Raw genomic sequence first — 21,343 nt, forward strand, 5'->3', positions numbered from 1 at the left:
TTCACAGGATCAGCGGGCAGTGAACCGTTGTAGCACTAGAATCAGCATTATCTGCCAAACACGAGGGTAGAGAGAGAAGGGACTGCAGTCTGTTGGATGCTAGAGAGAGAAAGCGACTGCAGTATGTTGGGCTGCTAGAGAGAGAAATGGTGACGTATGCTCTCTCTCTGCCTCCCCTCTCTACTATTGTATCTGAATTTATCATTGTTTATGGTGAGAGAGAGGCTAAAGTATATTTCTTCCCTGTCTCTCTCTCCTCCCTCTTTATTCTCTCTCTCTCTCTACACTGTCCGTCGCTCTGTCTGTTTGTTGTGTGCCTGCGTGTGGGAGCGCCCTCTCCTTCTCTCTCTATCTCCCCCCTCTCACACTTCCCCTACCCTCATTCTGCCATCCCACAGCCCAAACCCACGACTTGCGGAGAAAAATCTCGCAGGGAGAAGGAGCGAGGGGATAGCATCGTCGGCTGCCGCTTTCCTCAGGTGAGCCGGGAACTTCCACTGTTTCTTCTCGGTGTTCTTGATGTGATGCACCGTCATTGCTGCGGCTGCTGGGACCTGGGCCGGGGTCCTGGTTCCATCGGTGCAGTTTGCCCGTCTGGTGGAGTCCCTGGGTTTGAGCGTGCGGCTGCCGGGATCCGGAGGCCAGTTCTTGATATTTCTTTGTTTTCTTGGTGCGGAAAAGGAGGGGGGATAGGGATGGTAGGCTTGTTTCGGTGCGTTTCTTGGGATCCAGGCGTTCTTGATGCTTGCCCTCTGCAGTGGCAGCGGTGTCGCGCGAGGGTTTTGCAATGTCGGTGGACTGGCGTGAGATTTGAGGGGAGATGAGATCTCGACGGATTTGTCCCTTGCAGGCACTGGATCTGCGCAAAACATGGGACTTTTCTTGCTGGAAATTTTGACTGGGGTGTTTCCGTTTCTTCGGGCGCTTCGCTTTCTGCTGGGAGAGAATCAGTTAACCCTTCATTCCCAACTTTTCTTGGAGAGAGTTTTTGCCGTGGAGCTGGGAGAGAGTTTTTGCTTGGAGAGAATCGGTTAGGGTTTTCTTGGAACTGGTTTTCGGGAGCTGGATCTAGTGTTACTTCATGCAGACTTGGCATGGATTTTGGTGTTCTTGGTCTGTGAGAGATGTGCCTGGATCTGGTGCTGGCTTCTGGATCTGGAATGGTGGCATTGCTGTGGTGTGTGATTCCTCCAATAGCAGAACTGAAGCTTGTTCTTCTCAGTTCAGTGATGTGTAGGATGCGCGCTGCTTTGTTCATAGATAGATTTTGAGCTCCAGATTGAGGTTGAAACATAGAGAAATCGAGCTTTTGGTGAGTAGTAGAATTTTCTTAAGAGGTGGTGGGGCCCTAGGAGAGTGGAGGTTGTAGGTTGTACATGTGCTGCCGTGTTGCTTCTTGTTGAAATTATGTTGGCATGTACCTGTCAAGTTCTTTGCTGAGGCTTTAAGCTATGCTCGTGATCTACTGGTGTCGGTGGCATACTTATTGTTTATTCCAGTGCTGTTGCTGGTTGAAATCATTTGGTAGGCACAATTTGCTATTACGAGGGACGCACTTCGCGACACCGATGTAACTGTCGCTATCAATTTTTTCAGCTTCTTGACTGAGGTTAGGGTTTCTAGGGTGCCGTTTCCATAAGTTCTGCATGTTTTGAGGTGTTTGTCTGTACTCTTTAGGTCTTTTGGGATTTACTAGAGATTACTTTGTTGCAATAATGCACATTGTCCCATACTTGTTGCTGAAACCTGAAATGGTTCCGCGAAAGCAAAAGTTTTACCTCAACGAGTGTTTGCTGTGTCTACTTGAGTCTATATTTCTGTTTGAGCTCCATTTTCGACTTTTTGTACCACGGAAGTAAGGCTTAGGGTCAAGCATATAGTTTTATTATGTGTATTCTACAGCTCGAGAAGAATGTGTTCTATTGTTACCTATAGTTATCCATTATTGCAAAATTGTATTTGGTAGAATCGTGCTATTGCTGACGCTAAAAAAGGTATCAATTGTTCCATTGTTTGACTTTAAAGCTGTGTTTGGTTTGGGATTGATGTACGGGAAGGGACTTGACACGCCAAATGCCGGTGGGTTAAGTGGAGTTAAGATAACCCAATCAAACCCTTTTAGCCATCCTAACCCAGGGCTATGCCTAACCCACCACCTTTTCTATTGCTAACCTAGTTAAACCCCATCTGATTTAGTCAGACAGCAATATGATGCTTCCATGATGTAAACATGTCAACCTCGGAAGAAATCTATAGCTTTAGGTTAGCTAATTTATATAGTACTTATTGCCTAATTAGTGGCACTATGTTTGGAAGTATTTGCCCTGGACCAGCTTTACGTTACCTTTGTTACTGCTAACCTCCAGCAGTTAGCTAATATAAATACGTTAAAGGATGACGTGTTACGCCATCAGCCGATTTGTACCTTGTACTACTCGGTATAACACCATGAGAAGCTTCTCCATCTAAGATCTCTTTGATCTTTGGTAATCCTTGCATGCAGGGTTTGTGGTAATCTTTGGTAATCTTTGTGTTCACAAAAATATTTTCGTGTTGTTTGTGGTAAAGCTGCCCCATCTGGATGTTATGTGCTGGTTCTGTTGCACAAATCCTTTTTAGGATCAGTGACATGAGTAGTTTCTTTTGTTTTCCTTTCAGGTGCTGATGCAAGGTTTCCAAAAGCTCAATAGTCTCACCTGACGCGAGGCAATCACTCTGAAGGTATAGTTGGATCAGTTATTTGTTTCAGAACATGGGTTCGCGGTTTCCATCCCACCAGCTAAGCAATGGCCTTTATGTCTCGGGCCGACCCGAGCAACCTAAGGAGAAGGGCCCAGTCATTTGCTCCACAGCTATGCCGTATACTGGTGGCGACATTAAGAAATCTGGAGAGCTTGGAAAGATGTTTGACCTCCATCGAAAATCTGGTCCTTTGGGAAATCAACCTTCAAGGAATACTTCATTTGGTGGTGCTGGCTCCAACTCTGGACCAGTTTCTAACGCCGTTGGTCGCTCCAACTACTCTGGTTCTATTTCATCAGTAGTTCCTGGCACTGGAGGATCGTCAAGGACAAAATCTAATTCTGGACCGCTCAATAAGCATGGAGAACCGACAAAGAGGTCGTCTGGCCCCCAATCTGGTGGAGTTACCCCGATGGCCCGCCAGAACTCTGGCCCTCTGCCTCCTGTTCTTCCTACAACTGGGCTAATCACATCAGGTCCTATCACCTCAGGTCAGATGAATTCATCTGGCGCTACACGAAAAGTATCAGGCCCTCTTGATTCTAGTGTATCAATGAAGATGCGTACCACCTCTTTTGCACACAACCAGGCTGTCACAAATCTCAATGAGGAAGATGGTTACTCGATTAAGGGCAGCATTCCAAACACAATATTCTGGTTGGTCACATTGCTCTTTGTGGTTGGGTTTGTGGCAGGCGGCTTCATTCTCGGCGCTATTCATAATCCAATTTTGCTCATCGTTGTTGTGGTGATTTTTGGTTTTGTCGCTGCACTTGTGACCTGGAACATCTGCTGGGGAACAAAAGGTGTGACTGGGTTTGTCAGTCGCTATCCTGATGCAGATCTTAGAGCCGCAAAAGATGGAGAGTATGTGAAGGTTACTGGGGTATGTAAAATTCTGATCTCCTTGTTGGAATGTTATTCAATTATTCTGCTTATTCATCCTCTAATGTTTTCTATGCAGTTTTGATGTTGTCCTATGTCTGCTTGCTTATGTTATAATTTATTCGCAAAATAACCTGTTTCTAGGTGGCTTTGCAAACAAAATAAACTCTTTATAATCTGACTAGGTCAGTAGTCCTGATGCAATTGCATCTCTTGCTGGCTCTGTCACAGCATACTTCTGAACTTCTCTGTTAACTGTATTGTAAGGCCACAACGTGTTTCAGTATTAAGATAAAATATATAGGTATAACACTTTAGATGGTTTTCAAATTTTTTATGATATAATGTAGATGCAGAAAACACAGAAAAGCTACTTTACCCCCACAGGTTTGATGATTATTGGTGGCAGATAACTTCATCAATACCAACATATTGATTTTCCTGTACAAGGACTAGTAAATGGTGGAGCATTGTGCTATGTAATGTGTTCCCATGCAGTGATTTTTCTAGTTATTGTTCGACGCTTAGAACAGCTTTAAGCAATAGCACTTCTTTTTTATCAGTAACAGCCAGTCCTCACTTAGCTTATTGAATCTCGCAGGTTGTTACTTGTGGAAATCTCCCCCTTGAGTCATCATTCCAAAGGGTTCAAAGATGTGTTTACACATCAACTTGCTTGTATGAGTATAGAGGTTGGGATTCGAAAGCTGCAAACACTCAGCATCGCCGATTTACTTGGGGACTCAGGTCAATGGAGGTGAGTATACTTTAACTTGAAATTTTATTATCAAGGGGGGAATCTCACAGTTGCACGAGTGACCTATAATTATGAGATATTATAAGGATTTTGTTGGAGAATGCCCAACTCTTGCAACTTCATCACTTTAATCCTTTCTCACAAATTTCTTTTTCCATGCAACAATGGCAGAGGCATGCAGTGGATTTCTATATCTCTGATTTCCAATCGGGACTGCGAGCATTGGTCAAAACAGGATATGGTGCACATGTAACCCCATATGTTGACGAGTCTGTTGTCATTGACATAAACCCAGACAACAAGGACATGTCACCTGAATTTCTGAGGTGGCTACGGGGAAAGAATCTCTCAAGCGATGATCGGATAATGCGCCTCAAAGAAGGGTACTCTTCTTTTTTTTTTCATTTGCATCCCAGTCACAGCTTGTCAAGTGATAGCTATCCATTTCATTTGATATGATCGTTTGCACTGCAGATACATCAAGGAGGGCAGCACTGTGAGTGTCATGGGAGTTGTTCAAAGGAACGACAACGTGCTGATGATTGTTCCTCCAGCTGATCCCATCTCCACCAGCTGCCAGTGGGGCAAGTGCATCCTCCCAACCAGCCTCGACGGACTGGTCCTGAGATGCGAAGATACCTCAGACATGGAGGTGATACCAGTCTAGCTAGCTTTGTTCTGGCTCTTCTCCGGAGAAAGAAAAAAGATGCCTGTTAAAAATCTTTTGACTTTTGATTTTGTTTCTGTGGGATGTTAGGATTGAAAGGATGCGCAAATGCAGGGTGTGATTATGGTTAAGTACAATATCAGTGGTCAGTTACCTGGGGCTTGGTTGTATAGTATTATATGTGCTTTTCTCTTTCTTTTTTGGTTGAGCCATTGATGGATACTTGTAACATGGATGGCATGATGTCAGTATTACAATGGAGCTGTTTGGAGATTTAGCCGTTTCCAGTTAATATGTTTTTTGGTTGTAGGATTCCAGCAATATCATGAACCCTTCCAGTTCCGTATCTATTCCATAAATCTCCATTCACATCTCATGGTTGGTATATTTCCAGTAATGATGGGAATATGGTGGTGTAATTGGTTCCCACCGTGTTGATGTGTTTGACTACTCACCATGTAAGATACGATGGATCAACTTAACTGGAAACAGGAAAAGTTATGGAGCTTTCTGATACTTCTGTGTGGTGAGGTGTTAAAAGAGTCGCTCCATTTGTCAGGGTTGGTCACCTATGCACACGCACACTAGAATCGCGGTGTTTTAGGCGTGCGCCCGTGATGACTGGTGGTAATATGAGATGTGTTTTCATATGGCAGAAGCGTGGTGTACCTGTCTAGTGGTCAGGTGCGTGTGCCATACTCCATTCCTCATTTCGATTCTCAGACGACTTTTGTACGATTAGGTTGGACATACCGACCGACCGGCCGGTGTACCATTCTGTCAACATTAGGTTGGAGATTAACACAAACTGCATTACCTCTATACAGGAATTAGGAAACAACCTAGGTGGCCTGCTCCCCTGTATGTCATCACATCATGTGCTGTTGTGCATGCTGCTATAGCATCACTCACTGTCACCGTCCACCAACCACAGCCACAACTTGAAAGGCATGTTTCAACAAATCTCGCGAAAAAAATGGGGAGCAAACGGTATATTTTACTTACTGAAAAAGAATACAATTGCTATTTGCGGAGCGTCTAGTCGTTCAAATAAAATGTAGCGGTGGGTCTGGAGATTGAAAAACAAGCTACGCAAGAAGGCATCTTCAAATGTTAATAGAACATATTATAGCATATAACACAAAGATAGAAGTTAGAAACACATTTTTTTATGTAGCAGAGGGTAACATCTAGAAGGACTCGAAAATATTATACATATTTAGCTGGTGCATACAATTTTGAGAATTTCTGTTCGCAATCCTATATTAGTAGATTATATCAATGTTGAAACAGGAGCCAAACTTGATTACATCCTCAAATGTACCACCATATGTACCTAATTTTAGAATTCTAAAAGCAATGCTACCTTCACCAGTTTTGAATCTTGTTGCTCATTCATGTATATTCACTTTTTTCAATAGATTGCCTGATTTGAGTGTTTTGGCTCTCCCTCATTTTACTCTATATAGTTGGAACTGTCCACATCTTAAGGAAGGTGAGAATGCCTAGGAGGAACAAGGCATCTTTAGAAAGGCACTGATCCACACCTTCTACCAATTGAGCTACCCACATTTACATCAAGTAAATTTAGTGCTTCTGAAGGTATGCGCTTTCAGGAATGATGTGACCAAGAAAGAACATACCAATGACTGCAATTGCATTAGTTGAAATGTTTAGCATTGACAATGCCTGGGTCTTCTCACTTGAAATTACAGTAATAGTGGCGGAGTGTTCTGCCTCGGACAGTCAGTGGCGAACCTTCAGTATTCAGCTTCAGACTTGAGTAAAACTATTGTATTCAATATCATCCATAATCGAGACCAAGACCAAATTCAGTGCCTGGAATACATTGCTTTTAGCAAGATTATCAGTCCACCGTTAGTGGTGAGTCAAGACAGTAACAGAAATTTATGACGAAAAAAACCATTCTAAATTCTACACCACGATAACATCAGGAGCAAATATAATCTATCAAGAATGTACAGAATCACACCGACAAAGAAACTGTGCTGAGGCCTACTAAAGGTGCACGAGCAAAGCCTTCCGAAGATAGCATACATGGTGGATGATGATCCTGGCACTGAAGTTTGCAGGACCCCTCTTGCTGTCACAAAGTGGATCTGAACAGAAGCTCCATATTTTTCTCTGTGATGTATGTATGATCGGGCAATCATTCTGCAAATAGTCCCCAAGGTGAAATAATCCAAACAACAATGGGTCCCATACTGCAGAATTAATGTGCACATGACAATAACCTGCATATTGATACTGCAGAAATTTGCGGTCTTTAGTGCTGCCAGTGTGACCCAGACACCATCAATTGATCATTTCATGTGACAACCCAAGGGCTGAATAGAGACATGGTCCTGCACTGAGCCAACTTGTGAATGGGACGCAAAGATCAAGAACAACTCCAGATGGTCCCGAGCAATCTTCACGCCTTGGATTATTATGGACAACAACGTTATCCCTCTTTTCATGACCATATGAGATCCCATCGGGTAACAAAACACCAATCTGTTCCAGATGGTATTGACAGATGTTCTTTGGAACATATGAATCTGAATCTGACAAAAGAATGAAAATTGGAACCCACATACAGACGTCGGTCGTTAATGGCAAAATTACACTGGATGGTTCCTTTCACAGATCAGTGACAGGCATGTGCCCATGCACAGTTGACAGGCAGACACCACTTGGAGCATCATTACAATGTTCAAAATCTGGATAGTGAAGTACTGAAGTGACAACATGGTAGTGATATTGATCATCTCAACAATTTCAGGGAGACATCCAGATTTATCATGCAAAATGTTTTAACAGCAACAAACTACACAAGATAGCAGCATTATTAGGATCTAAACATGAAGCCTACGAAATCTCAGATAATAGACATTCTAAAGATGCAGTGCAAGCTCCACTTGATACAGCTGCCCATCAAATCTCAAGCCCAAGGCTTCTGCAGCGTGCACAAGACCATCAACCATTCCACCCAAAATATACACACAGCAACCAGAAGTATCTACACATGCCCCATGGAAGGACCGGTAATTTGGGCACTGACCATCAATTCTTAGCTTTTTCCACATATTTTTGGTCATTTTCTTGGAACCTGACTCGTGTTGAAGTAGAGCTGGTATATCTAAGATCCAAAAGTCATCCTTCCGTCGCCTTTGTGAGTCCTCCCCCCCATATACAAGGACCTTGGCTCCCAAGACAAGTACTGCTGAATGTCCAACCCGTGGAAAAGGCATTTCACCTAGAGCACTAGATAAATCATACTTTAGCTCCTTCCATTTCGGGTAATGATCACTAATATCAAACAGCCAGACATCATTAAGAACTTCTAATTCTGATCCTCTACCACCAAATAGGACCATTCGTGTCCCACCAATCCAAGTTAAAGAGTGACCAGAACGAGGTGGAGGCAAAGGCCATGTGCTCCCTATTTGGTGCCAACTGCCAGATCGGAGACCATTGGAGAGATCAAGAAGCCATGTATCACCAAGCCGGCTGCCATAGAGCCCTATCCCAGCATGAATCACAATGAACTTATCATCCACGCAGCAGGCCGCATGGGCTCCACGAGGAGGTGGTGCAAGCGGGCCCACTTCCAGCAGTCGCCATGAGATCCGCATCTTGCAAGGTTCTTCACAAATAATTTGGCCTATCCATGTATCATTCAAACGCTGCCCGTGATCTGTGATCCCACCAAACAAGACTAACACGTCACCGACTAGAGTGCATGAATGACTGAAACGACCACTTGGAGTGCCAGAGGCTAATTGCTGCCAGTTAAGTACAGTGGGTGATCTATTTCCAGCTCCATTTCCAGCATATGCCACCCAAGTATCATCAAGGTGGCGACCTAACTAGAGCAATAGAGAACATCAGACAAGTAGTCAAAACTGGGATAAAATCCAATCAAATAGGTCTTCATAACAGTAACAAAAGCATAGAACCATAGTATGCAATCATTCTATTACATAGAACGAGGAAAAAAGGGAAGGAGACAAGCACGTCCTATTTTTTTTCGATAAGGGAAGCTTTATTGACTCTCATCGTTACATCAAAATGATACAACCACATAAGAGCTTGCCCCGACCTCTGTATAGCTAAGATGCACACAACCACCTCGGTTAATTAGGAGAAAACCGAGAACAAAACCACAAACACAGCAAGCAGACTACCTAGCTAAACTAGACCCAGAGCACCACATCACAAATCACATGACCAGGTACCTATAACTACATATAGGTACATACAGAAAGTGTTATGCTTTTAACACTTGTTAAGTGTAGCAGCCCTAAGGACGGATGTGATGTCATTAGACACAGCATAAAGTTTACATCGGGACAACTATCTTGCAGAGGAAGGATTGACAGCATGGCTCGAAGGAGATAAAGAGCATTGAAGGGGGAAGCTGGAACATTGATGAGAGAATATTAGGTAAGGAATAGGATGAGTGCCCCTTTTATGGGGATGAACTCAACTAAAGTAACATCAATCTATCTTAATCTAAATAGGAACCAGACTCAATCTCAGGTCTACAAACCCTGTAAACTGACCACAAATAGACATTACTAACAACTTCTTATTCATCCTGGACCATTTGCTGTCTGCTAACATAACAATCCTGCACATGCATATAAGCGCTGCTGCATGTCTATGTGTTGATGCCGTTCCTGCTGGTAGTGCCCAGGTCCTTATCCGCAATATCCTTGAGCTGCAAGGTGGCGACTACTATTGAAGTCCATGGTTGCCCCGCATTGACAAGAAGGCGTTGATGGTGGGCAGCCGCTAGTGTGGCCCGACGCCATGGAAGCTATCGGTGACATGGGCAGAGGCAGCAGTGGCACAATAACATCGTTACCCAATCTCTCTCCTAAAAGGACATCGTTACCCAACTAGTGGTGCCCAGCATGATCTGCACCATATATACCACAGCTTCGGTTGACAATATAGAGAAGTTGGCCGTGGAACAATTGCAACCTTCTTTTTGCTTGGCAGTGTAGCAACGCTGGTGACCTGGCAGTATTGGAATTGATGGAGGTGCAGTTGTGCTGGCCCCTTTGGTCAACTATAGTGGCGTGGCAGGCACAACATCACTTAGTTCCTCCTCCACCTTGTTGCTTAATTTGCGCTACATCAACTCCATGTTCATAGCTTAATCAATTGAGGTTTTTTTTATTTAAAGGATATGAAGCATTCCACCCATGTCTTGACCGTGGAAGATAAAGCAGGTAACTTGATGTCAGGCTGCCAGTAGCCATTGTAGATAGACTGGCCTTGCAACCTTCCCAAAGCTTGTGCTGCATCATGGTGTCAACTATATTTAATGAAGGCCACAACTCTTGATCTTCTTTGAAATATTTCAGTGGTCTCTATAACTCCATAAGTATGCCTTGATGAAGAACACTCTTCGTCATAGCACATGTTGGATCATAATGCAGAGGATGCTTCCCATAGTCACCTTTTGCAGAATCCACAGAGTAGACATAGCGTCGAACAGTTGGTGGACATTGTGGACGGTCAATGTCTTCTCCGTAGCAAAAGCCGTGGTGTTTGATACCAAATGATCTGAACCTTTTTAACATCAGGGTTGCTCCTGTGCAAAGGAAGGCCAAATGGCATGGCTTGAAGGAGCGGCAGGTGGTTCATGCGGGAGCTCGACTTAAGTGCATGATCAAGCACCATGTGGGAGCAATGACAACAGGGAAAAGCAGTGGTAGGCAGATGCAGATGGGATGGGATTTATGCGTGGTTTGGATGTAGGTGGCTATGGTTAGGGTTAGCATTGTCTTTGGTACCATATTGAGTTTAAGGGGAATAATTAATTGGACCTTTAAGACCCCAACACCCTTATTTAATAGTGCTAAGGATTAGAATCTGACTCTAAGACGACTGCCATTAGATCAGGGACCTGGACTCTATTTAGACCTTAATACTAATTCACCAACATTATTCGTGGATAAGAAGGTGTTTCATTCATATTGTTTGAATTTTTTTCAAGACTTAGAATACAAAGGATTATGTATTGATTCTCTAAGTAAAAGCATTTTTTTTAACCTACCTGACAAAGCTACTAAGTTTGTATTCAACAAACAATCAATGCAAATAACAAGATCAGGGCAACAGAAGGTGTTCACATTTAACTAGAAAGAGCAAAGAAAATCTTCTATTGAAACAACCAATGGCAAACATAAAAAAGAAGTTGAAACAATGACAAACAACCACAAAAGCACAATCAATGGATCAACATGGTGAAAAGTAAAGTTTCAAGCTGGATAGAACTAAAGCAGTCGCTAGAGGTAGTGCATATTGAGTTCTGTACAGTGGTACAAATCTTGAATATTGATTTTCAACATCAGAGCAGTATTGAAGTTAGGCTATGATTGAGTAGCCTCCATAGTCCATACAATTTATGTATTACATCAAATAGTCTTAATCATATGTACACATAGACTTCTAAATTAATTGAATTAATCAGATTAAATATAGTACCCACAAAAATCATCAAGAGTTCCTCCAAGCTTAAGATTTCTGAGACTTACTTCATCAAACATAACTACCGTGCAGAAAGAGGCGAAAAGACGCAGATTAAAATGGAGGAACTTTAGGAGGAGGAGCGAATATAGGCTATGGAGAATTCTACTTCTCCATTCTTTTTTGCTTGTTTTGGAAACTCATAGAGTACTCATCCTTTTGGCACCAAATAACTTATCAGATAACGAATGCTGTCACTCAGATAATAATAGTACTCTGGAGGAAAGCAACTAATTTGATTGGCAAGACAAATCCTTCCAGCTAATGGACTATTTGGATAGAGGTGATTTGGATTTGATCCTTAGTATTTAGTTCAAACTTGAAATGAACTCCAAGTCTCCAAATTTTTTCGGAGAATTCTTCCTCATACGAACACCATGTAACCTTGCCCGATTGGGGTCCAGCCTGATATGTTACAGTAATAGGACACATGACAATTTTTAAGCAATGCCGCAGGAAGGTTCTCCAAACAACTAGCGAATCTGCCATAACTCATAATCACAAAAATGGGCAAGTTTCATAATCGATCTAAAGCAGAGTAGTTTTTATTTTTTGAATGAAGGCAAAGTAAAACTAAGCACTGCCTTTTCTAAACAGCTCCCATTTTGTTTTCTTAAGGAGGTACAGACAAAACAAGCATATCTAATTAAACAACTCAACACTTACAAAGATTCTCCAGATAATTTATCACGACCAAATCAACTACAGTTCATCATGCCCATTCTAGTACTCTACGTCTCTACTCCAGTGATGAAATTTCTCCTTGTGATTCGATTCATAAAGCTCGCATGAAGCAGCAACTTTAAACCGTAATGAACTAATTATGGAACAAGAACCAAGTGGTGAAACGATATGGTTGTAGTTACCTCCCTCGCAGCCGCCGCCGAAGAGCACGAGCCAGCCGGTGACGAGGTTCAGCGAGTGCGACGCGCGGGGCTGCGGCGAGACGCCCTTCACGGGGACGCGGCGAGCGGACAGGGCGCCGAGCCTGGCGACCTCAGCGTAGACCCTCCGCCACGGCAGGAGACCGCCGCCGCGCTCGCGCCGCCGCTCGGCCAGCGCGGCGGCGGCGCGGGCTCCCCAGTCGCGGCGGCACAGCGCCTCCCAGAGCGCATCGGAGGAGGCCCAGGCCCGGAAGGCGCGGCAGGTGGCGGCGAAGGAGAGCACGGCCTCGGGCGGGAGCAGGCGCAGCACGGACAGCACCTGGTCGTAGCCCAGCTGCACGATGGGCGGCGGCGACGATGGCGACGGCGTCGAGGCGGCCCCTGCCTCATCCATCCGCTCACCGCCGCCTGCCGCCTCTTGCTCCCCGCTGCATCCCGCCACCGCCCACAGTTCTCGCCATTTCTTGGGCCTTGCCCCTACGGCGCCATGGTTCTTGACTTCTTGGTTGACTCCTCTAGGACGCCATGGCTGTTGGTGCATGAATCCTGTGAGAACTGAGAAGTGGGTTCGATGCTCTAATTGGTGGGTGTGGTCTTGGATGCCATGGATGATTGTGCAAGCAAGGCCGGTGGAGATGAGGCTGGTGTTCGGGGCACTGGGATCTTGGGGGCTCAGCAAGCAAGCAAGCAAAGCAGAGACGGAAGGGGAGGGGGGAGAGTGTGGGTGGCCTCCTTGTGCTTGTGGTGGTGGTGATCACCGGGGAACAAAAATGTCTGAGCTAATTGGTTGTTTTGAAAAGCTTAATAAGGACCCTAATTATGGTCCATCTTTTTATGTCAATATCACTTACTAGATCATGCTAGTTTTTGCATGAATTCACTATGGTTATTCATGGTGCGAAACAAAACGGAGATACTCCCAAATGTTAGAATGGATAGAATCCCTTTATAGGTTATATTATGTTTGGCAAAGTTAAACTCTAGATTTTCAGCTCCGTTTTATAGATTCATCGTGGAACAGATTCATCAATGGATCTGAAGTTATTAATGTAAGCGCTCTATAGATCCATAGTGGAATAGATTTATCAGTGGATCTGAAGTTATCAATGTGAGTGTTTAGCTAACAGGTTAGCTCTAGATCCTCGAACCACAAGGTTTAGGCTGGAATTTCAAATGTTTTCTTATTTCTTATTTCCTTTGGTTCCCTTCCTTTCTTATAGCTTTACATAATTTTTTCTGCGGTCCTTTAAATATATAATCTCTGTAGGGGATTTTACCCTCCAGTTCATTAAAAAAATGAATGTCACGTTGTGAGGTCATATCATTTATTTATTATTCCATTTTGTTGCCTCTTTTGAGATCCCTTTGGAAGGTGCTAGTTAAGTTGTTTCTTGTGAAATTCCAGCCAACCTGCTCCGAATTCTGTTACATCCGTAGTGTTAGAATAAGGTGAAGTGTTATGCTCATGTCTGTACACAACTCTACAATTTCTCTAATTGAACATGAAAGCTGATGGCGATGGTTTTAGTTTGGAGGAAAATAATTTGGCGGAATTTGGCAGCCAGTGGAGATGGGACACAATTCTTGTTTTTAGAGAGGGAGTGGGGCAGGGCGTTGATGTCTCGATGCCTTGTGATAATGAAGCTTTCATCTCCATCTGAGGAAGGCCTTTCTTTTGCTCTTATCGCAACACTGAACACGCAGTCAATCAAAACTCAACCTCCCTGCACTCCCAAGTTAACAAACATGTTAAAATTTTCAATGTTATGTTTTTCACAAACAAATCATGATCAATGTTATGTTTCTCAATGTTCAGAAACTTTGAAGTCCAAAGATAGGAAATTATATCTATAAAACACTCTTAACTATACTAAGCAGGACGCAAAAGTATTTCCTGCAAAAATCTGGCCCCAATAATTCAGCAAAAATCTGATGCGGATAGACACACGGTCAGTGACCAAACGTTGTTATCAAGTGAGCACATCATCAGTTATCCAAAGAAGACTGACATTACTGAACTTCCTCTTGCCTCTTGGTATGCTCAACAAGCAAAGATACTGTAACAGAAGTTACAGCAGGTGGTTACTTGACCAAGTCGATCTCTTTCACCCTAGCTACATGCCGTGCGTGTACTGTGACGGAGAGAGCCTGACTCACGCCGAATCCCGTCAAAGTTTCAGCTCCTTGGGAACATGAAGGGTTTTGTAGACGCCAGTCCATGCTAGGTATACATAGAAGATATGTAGGAGCTCGGAGAGACGGCTTGACGGAAAGGAAAGAGGGAAGTGTTTTCTGATGGTTACAACGCAGATGGGCCGCTTGTCAGCGACTCGCTGCCGCTGGATACTGTAGTTATTGTAGGAGGCAACTCAAAATAGTACTTCTACACATAAGCATGAACAAGAACACGCTACATTCCATTCTTACATTTTGCTTGACAAAAGGCAAGAAAGGTTGTGCCCGCTCGACGCAGTGGAGGATCGATGCATTGAGGTGAAGTAGTGTTGAGCAGTCACGCGGATGGCGATGCTCAGAAACTTAATTGCCGCTCCCGTACAGGTGGTTGATATGGCAATAGCTCAAAGATACCGTCCGTTTCCCTCCCTAGTGAACATCGAGAAATAAAGTCAATATGAAATGACCCCTCAACTCCACACCACAACAGGCTTCAAAAGAAGGGAGAACAAGAGTGGGATGGAAAATGTGTGTTCTGAACATGGACGTTTCGGGATCTTATAGGCAGCAATTACCCTACGGTAACTGGTGCAATGAACCACAATAATCAGCCAAGTAATAACCGAATTAAGCGCCGTAATTGGTCACTACGAGACCCAAGAAACCGTTGATTCATGCGCTATAATTGGCCACTACGAGACCCTCGACTAACTCATTGAAAAAGGAATTTTCACGGTTAACAAAAATAAATAGTGGAGTTGACTCCACTCATCCTACATCTCTTCCAACTCATGCAATAGGGACATCACCACCTTTTAAGTTGGTTTCCTTCCTCTTGCACTAACAATATGATACTAACCATGTGAGCTTTGAATTTTCAGAATTAGGTCTCTTCATGGGCCAAATTCCAACAGTTATTTGTTTGCCGTTGTAGGCACTCATCAAATTCGCTGGCATTTCCATTCTATGGTTATATCAAAAGTTTTTTTATAATATATCAATAAATATCATTGTTTACAAAATTTTTTACCTATCTTGCACCTATTTAATTTGTCATGCCCCACTCTCTTTATCTCTTCATCTCCGGGCTAACATCTTTTGCCACATGCCCATTATTTAGAAACTCAATCCACCGCATCCTCTCTTAGTTAATTCTACCTCTATCTCTTCCTAGAAGCCTTTGGCTACCCTCTTCTCCTATCATTGACACAGCTACATTGGTGTTTTGATAAAATGATACCGCTCTCTCACTGACCCATGAGATCACATGTGTCAATGACATGTGATTCAGGATGACAATTCTTTGAAACACAGTTAAATTAGTGTCATATAAGCAATTTTCCCATTCAGTAGCATAGCTCATCTAATGTGATGACGTACCTAACGGTGTAGCTCCGAAGGTGTTGGCAGACGCAACCACATGATAGGCGGTGCGAGGAGATCAATGATGATGGAAATGGCAAGTAATGATTTGGCAAAGAATGAGAAAAAAAGCGGGAAACAAAGGGCGACAGAAAACAAGCACCGCAAATATGTGGTTTAGATACAATCTCCTCTCCAATGCAATTTGTATCTTGACTCTTGATCTGAGTGGTTACGTTGTAAAAAACTAAGGCTCGTGAGCAAAAAATTAAGGCTATGGGGACGTCATACACATCATTTTACCACATGCCTTTGTGATGGAGGCGTTTTCTTCTCCTTCCATCGAGCCACAAATTAAAGGCTTGTAGAGTTATTAAAAGAAAAATGAAGAGGCACACAATTGTAATGATTATTTGTTAAGTGGTCGCTAAGATTATATGGAGGCTAATAGAGGACTTATAACACGGCATCATTGTAAATCCTGATCAAATTCAATTTCAAATAAATTTGTACACAAACAAAACGACTCCCAAAATATTTTCAACGGAGAAGATGGTTATCGCTCACATGGGAATGCAAAAAATAAAAAATCAGTGGCAAATTTGCAAATGCTCCAATTCAAATTCATGTTTGTAAGGTTTCTTAAAAGGGTCCGTTTGGACCCCTTCATTGGGCTGCATTGGAATTAAATTCTCCGTCCGGCCTATTTGCCTGCACCTGTGGAATTGGAAAATGAAAATCCAGCCCATCAATTCATACCTACATAACATTCTTGGCCCCACAAAAAGAAACATTGATTCCGTTCGTTTGCGACCCCGGCACGTCGACGACTTTGCAAGCCACACGTTTCCGCGCTCCTCCTACACGACAGCTTCCTCCTCCATCCCACAGCTACCTCCTCCTCCTACACGACGGCAGCGGCAACCTAGATCACACTGTGTCACAGCTAAGGCTCGCAAAAAAAAAAAAAAAGCAAGCCGCGAGCCGCTTGATTAGCTCATTAGGCTTGATAAATATAACAATTTCAAACCCTGAGTTCAACAATTGAGTGATTTTATTATATTTGGCCAAGCGTGACTTGCCATCCAACCTATAAGCAAGTATGGTATTCGTAAAAATTATATCAAGTGTTAAATGTCGGTCAGAAGCCTGGGATTGCGAGCTGTGGCGAGAGGTAGGTGAAAGAGAGTTCAGAAAGGTGAGGCTATGGTTTTTGGGCTATGCGGATTGCTTGGCTTTTTCACTTGATTAGGGATGTACTCCCTCCGATTATAAATGTAAGTCGTTTTAGATTTATGCATAAGGATTAAGAAAGTAGATCAAATGACCTAGTTGCCCCTTATTTATTCTGCATTGGAAAAGATAATTCATTCATTTGTGAGAGTGATAGCATTTATTAAACAAGGACAAGAATGAAATAAAAGAGAAAAAAATGTATAGAAGTTTGAGAATGACTTATATTTAGATAATAGTTGAGAAGGCTAAAACGACCTATATTTGCAATCAGAAGGAGTAATAAATACAAGGCTTAAGCTAATAAACCGACGATTATGGGGAGATCACGATGCCAGTATCCGCTACTACTACTTTGTGCCTAGAGCATGATCACTACTGCTGGTCATAGCGCAAAAACAGGGCGCACGCATGCCTGCTAACTAAACATACAAACTGATCCTAACTGACTCTAGTTAACAGGCGCACAAGACTTACTAACATTTCACTCCCTAAGTCATGTGCACCTGACTGACTTCGACCGAACCGATTTTAGCTTGCAACTCCTGAAATTTGACTTGACCGAGTGCTTTAGTCAGCATATTTGCAATCTGTTCTTCAGTACCGATGAACTCCACTACAATTTGACCCTGCTCCACACACTTATGGATGTAATGGTACATAATATCCATATGCTTACTTTGATCATGGTGAACTGGATTTTTGCTGAGGGAGATCGCCGACTGGTTGTCGATCTTGAGAACGATGGCGCCTACTTTTGTGTTTCGTAGATCTCCAAGTAGACGTGATAACCGTAGTTGCGGCGGTAACGTACTCGGCCTCACAGGAAGATAGAGCTACAATCTTCTGCTTCTGCAACTGCCATATAATGGGGCTCTCACTGAGGAAGAACAATACTCCAGAGGTGCTCTTTCGGGTGTTGAGGCGATGTTCGATTAGGTGTGCACTAAGTAGCACGAGCTCCCGACGATGCTCCTGTACTCCGTTGCATTCACCGGCGTCGCGCCACTCTGCTGGCTTAGCTTAAGGCACCATTCCATCGGCATATGGCACATATTATAGTCACACAACCTAGCCTTCTCCAGGATCCTAGCGGTGTAGGTGCCCTAGTGTAGAGTGATGCCAGTGGTAGATTAGCACACCTTGATCCAAGGTAAAAACTCAGGAGGACGAGGTCGTTCATCTTAAAGTTAGCCTTCATTTCCTCCTTAAAATCCGGATGTGAACCTAACTCGGGTTAGACTCCAACTTGATGACCCCACAGAACAATTTTTACATCAAAATTGTGCTCACCGAGTCCAGAATCCGTGGGGCCCAACCCAACCGACCTATTACCACCTTTGAAACATCAATTTACTATAAACTTTCCGTATTTTCGGATGTATATTTTTTTTCCGTTGCATTGCTTTGCCCTACGTTTCTCTGCCTTCGCCCATATGGCCCGTGAGCGCTCCAATCCTGCTGTAAAATACTGCAGAACGTTTGTTATGGTTCCGTACAGCAGCCTATGCGTAGGCTAGGCACGTGCGGAGTGACAAGAGAGTCTGCGAGAGCTATGGTAGCATGTGTGGGGGACCTCGTGCGTCATATCGGTCTGAATCCCAAGGAGTGTACGGTGTTGCAGGGACGATGAAAACAATATTGCCCCCTCCCCTAACCTGCCATGTGGGCCCCGGTCGTCAGATGGTCCACTCTCCACTGTGTGCATGCAACGCAAGTGATGAGTTGCTTTCATGTTCCAAACTTCCAATAACCTCATCAACAGATCAGATGGCTGGATGAAGTTACATCTCCCTTTCTCCTATCCCTTTCACAGTGCAGAAAAGCTCACAAATTAAAACGCACGCAGCAGATTGGTCGTTTCAAAGCAATCCTTTTCTTAAATCCAAGAAATCAGCTATGATGTGCTTCTTTTGGTATAAAAAGAAGAAATGTGAGAGAGGCCGTTCAGCCGAGTTAGTTCCTTAAGCCAGTCCCCCGGCTACTGATCCTGGGTTTGAGCTCCGGCAGTACTCCCCCCAGGCATTCTCAGTTTCTGAGGGTGTGGCGCCTCTTTGTGAAAAAAAAACAGAAGAAATGAGGATTGCTTGACTTGAAAGCAACAACTATCAAGAGGTTCCAACCATGGTTGAAACAAATCAGTGTCATGCTAAACATGCTAAAAAAAAGGTAGTGTGTATATATAAAGTGGCAAGTCCAGAAGTACATAAGGCACTTCCCCATATAGCCTTCCCCAAACACTTATAGTAATCGTGATCGATGGACCTACCCATTCGTGGATATATCTTACAACTGGATGCCACGAATATGCGACCACTGTCGAGTGTGAGCCAGTTCAAACCAAACAAAAGGTACAGCCCAGTAGCTAGCTGGAGAGACACACACACCAAACCTGCTTTTCCTTGAGCCCTTCCAACTTCCGATTAATTCCCTGTCGTCTACCTCAGGGGTGGGGGAGATCCTAGCTAGGATGGCAGCAGCAATGACGGTGGCGTGCTGCGGGCTGGAGGAGGAGACGGTGATGGGTGACGAGAAGGCGCCGGGGGCGTGCCCGCGGTGCGGCGGGGCGGTGGTGGCCACGGACGTGGAGAGCGCGCGGCGGGTCCTCTGCTGCCTCCCGCTGTGCGTCAGGAACAAGCGCAAGTTCTCCTGCGCACGGTGCCGCCGCAGCCTCGCCGCGCTCTACACCCACGCCTAGCTATTACCGTGCCAAACCTCACTGCGATTAGCTAGCTTCCATGTTTTGGCTACTTTCAGTTTGTAGCAAGCACAGCATGCAGGGTAATTAGTATTCACCAATCACCAGTAGTTGTGTAATTTGTTCATTAAGTTTGATCATGTCTGCTAGAGCACCATGTTGATGTTGATGTTGATGTGGAGCCAACTAATCTTCAGGTTTTAGGTTCTTATTCGTCCGTGATGTACTCTTTTTGTGTGCTCTTTCATGCATCCAAATTGTATTTCTCATGGATTCTTCCTTGGGATTTCGCAGCGGCCACCTCATTACTGGATAGTCTTTCTCTTCTCTTCTTTTCCGGTGGGACACGAAATGTGACGAGACATTTGTTTCCCTTTTTGTCAAAAGTGCTAGGTTGCTTGCACTCCTTTCTTGCCTCGAATTGACGACGGTTTCCATCAAGTCCCGACGTTTCAATGTTTCTTTTGTCAAGGAGATCTTATCGTCATCCTTCTCATTGCAAAAAAAAAAAAAAAAGGAAAACGAGAGACCTTATCGTTGCATACTAAAAGTAGATCTAAATAGACGATCAGAGAGAGTGAATAAACGTTTTATAAATTTCTTGTAAAATAGCTAATCTACTTTTTGTTTATCTAACGCTTAAAAAACGTACAAACATATGCATAAACTTTAGAAACACAAAGCGGGAGAGAAAGTTTCAAAGCAACTAACTTCACGGATGGAATATAAGCTATAGACTCTATTCAAAACTATTTTATGTGTCTTTATGCATAAAAACTTGAAACTTAAACGAAGAACAAAACAAATAACACTTACCAAAAGAAACAACTCTTCAAGTTGATGGTCTAGAGATAAGGGTATTCAAGACATTCTCAAATATATGAGAATATGAACATTTATGCCTCTAGCAACAAGAAGAATAACTTCGTAAGGTTGAAAATTTGTAACTCAAAGGCAAAAATGAAAATCAACAAGAAAATCGAAAAACATACACCAAAGGCAAAAAAACCAAAAGAAGAAGACTAGAAGGAGATGAACATAAGCTCATGTAAGAAAATAATCTTCATTAAGCACAGAGGTCAGTCCTATTTTTGACAAATTATTTTCTCACAAACGCTCTAGCCTATTAAAAAACTAAGCCTATCATCTCTTCTCCTCTCCTCCAAAACATATTATAAGGCTCTCAAATAGTTGGCTTAAAACTCTCCTACAGCTCTATCCCTCTATTTATAGCTCTTGAGAGCTTCTTTGGTCTTTAAGTTTTCTTTTCCCAAAATACCCTTCACTGGTAGGCACTCCTACCTACCACCAAGGTATTTTGGTTTAGATTTCGCTCCTTCCATCGAACGGCCACAACTTCTTCATGATTTAGCTTCACCTTGACACAAGCTTTG

At 43.4% G+C, this 21,343-nt stretch overlaps 3 protein-coding genes across 3 annotated transcripts; 2 read left to right on the plus strand and 1 right to left on the minus strand.

The window, feature by feature from the left end:
• Positions 1–209: 209 nt before the first annotated feature.
• Positions 210–5,363, plus strand: LOC133899114 (uncharacterized membrane protein At1g16860-like). The gene is made up of 5 exons (XM_062340056.1): positions 210–479; positions 2,659–3,628; positions 4,229–4,384; positions 4,556–4,767; positions 4,859–5,363. The coding sequence occupies exons 2-5, from the start codon at positions 2,753–2,755 to the stop codon at positions 5,049–5,051; spliced, it is 1,437 nt and encodes a 478-aa protein (XP_062196040.1). The 5' UTR covers positions 210–479; positions 2,659–2,752; the 3' UTR covers positions 5,052–5,363.
• A 1,467-nt stretch (positions 5,364–6,830) lies between these two features.
• Positions 6,831–13,271, minus strand: LOC133898705 (F-box/kelch-repeat protein At1g51550-like). The gene is made up of 2 exons (XM_062339378.1): positions 12,464–13,271; positions 6,831–8,919 (listed from the first exon to the last, which is right to left on the minus strand). Exons 1-2 carry the CDS (start codon positions 13,020–13,022, stop codon positions 7,949–7,951), a joined length of 1,530 nt encoding a protein of 509 aa, XP_062195362.1. The 5' UTR covers positions 13,023–13,271; the 3' UTR covers positions 6,831–7,948.
• A 6,246-nt stretch (positions 13,272–19,517) lies between these two features.
• Positions 19,518–20,286, plus strand: LOC133899549 (uncharacterized). Its single transcript, XM_062340546.1, has one exon. The coding sequence runs from the start codon at positions 19,722–19,724 to the stop codon at positions 19,947–19,949; it is 228 nt and encodes a 75-aa protein (XP_062196530.1). The 5' UTR covers positions 19,518–19,721; the 3' UTR covers positions 19,950–20,286.
• Positions 20,287–21,343: the final 1,057 nt, after the last annotated feature.

The sequence above is a fragment of the Phragmites australis genome, chromosome 18, assembly GCF_958298935.1.
Source record: "Phragmites australis chromosome 18, lpPhrAust1.1, whole genome shotgun sequence".
In the NCBI taxonomy this organism is placed as follows: Eukaryota; Viridiplantae; Streptophyta; class Magnoliopsida; order Poales; family Poaceae; genus Phragmites; species Phragmites australis.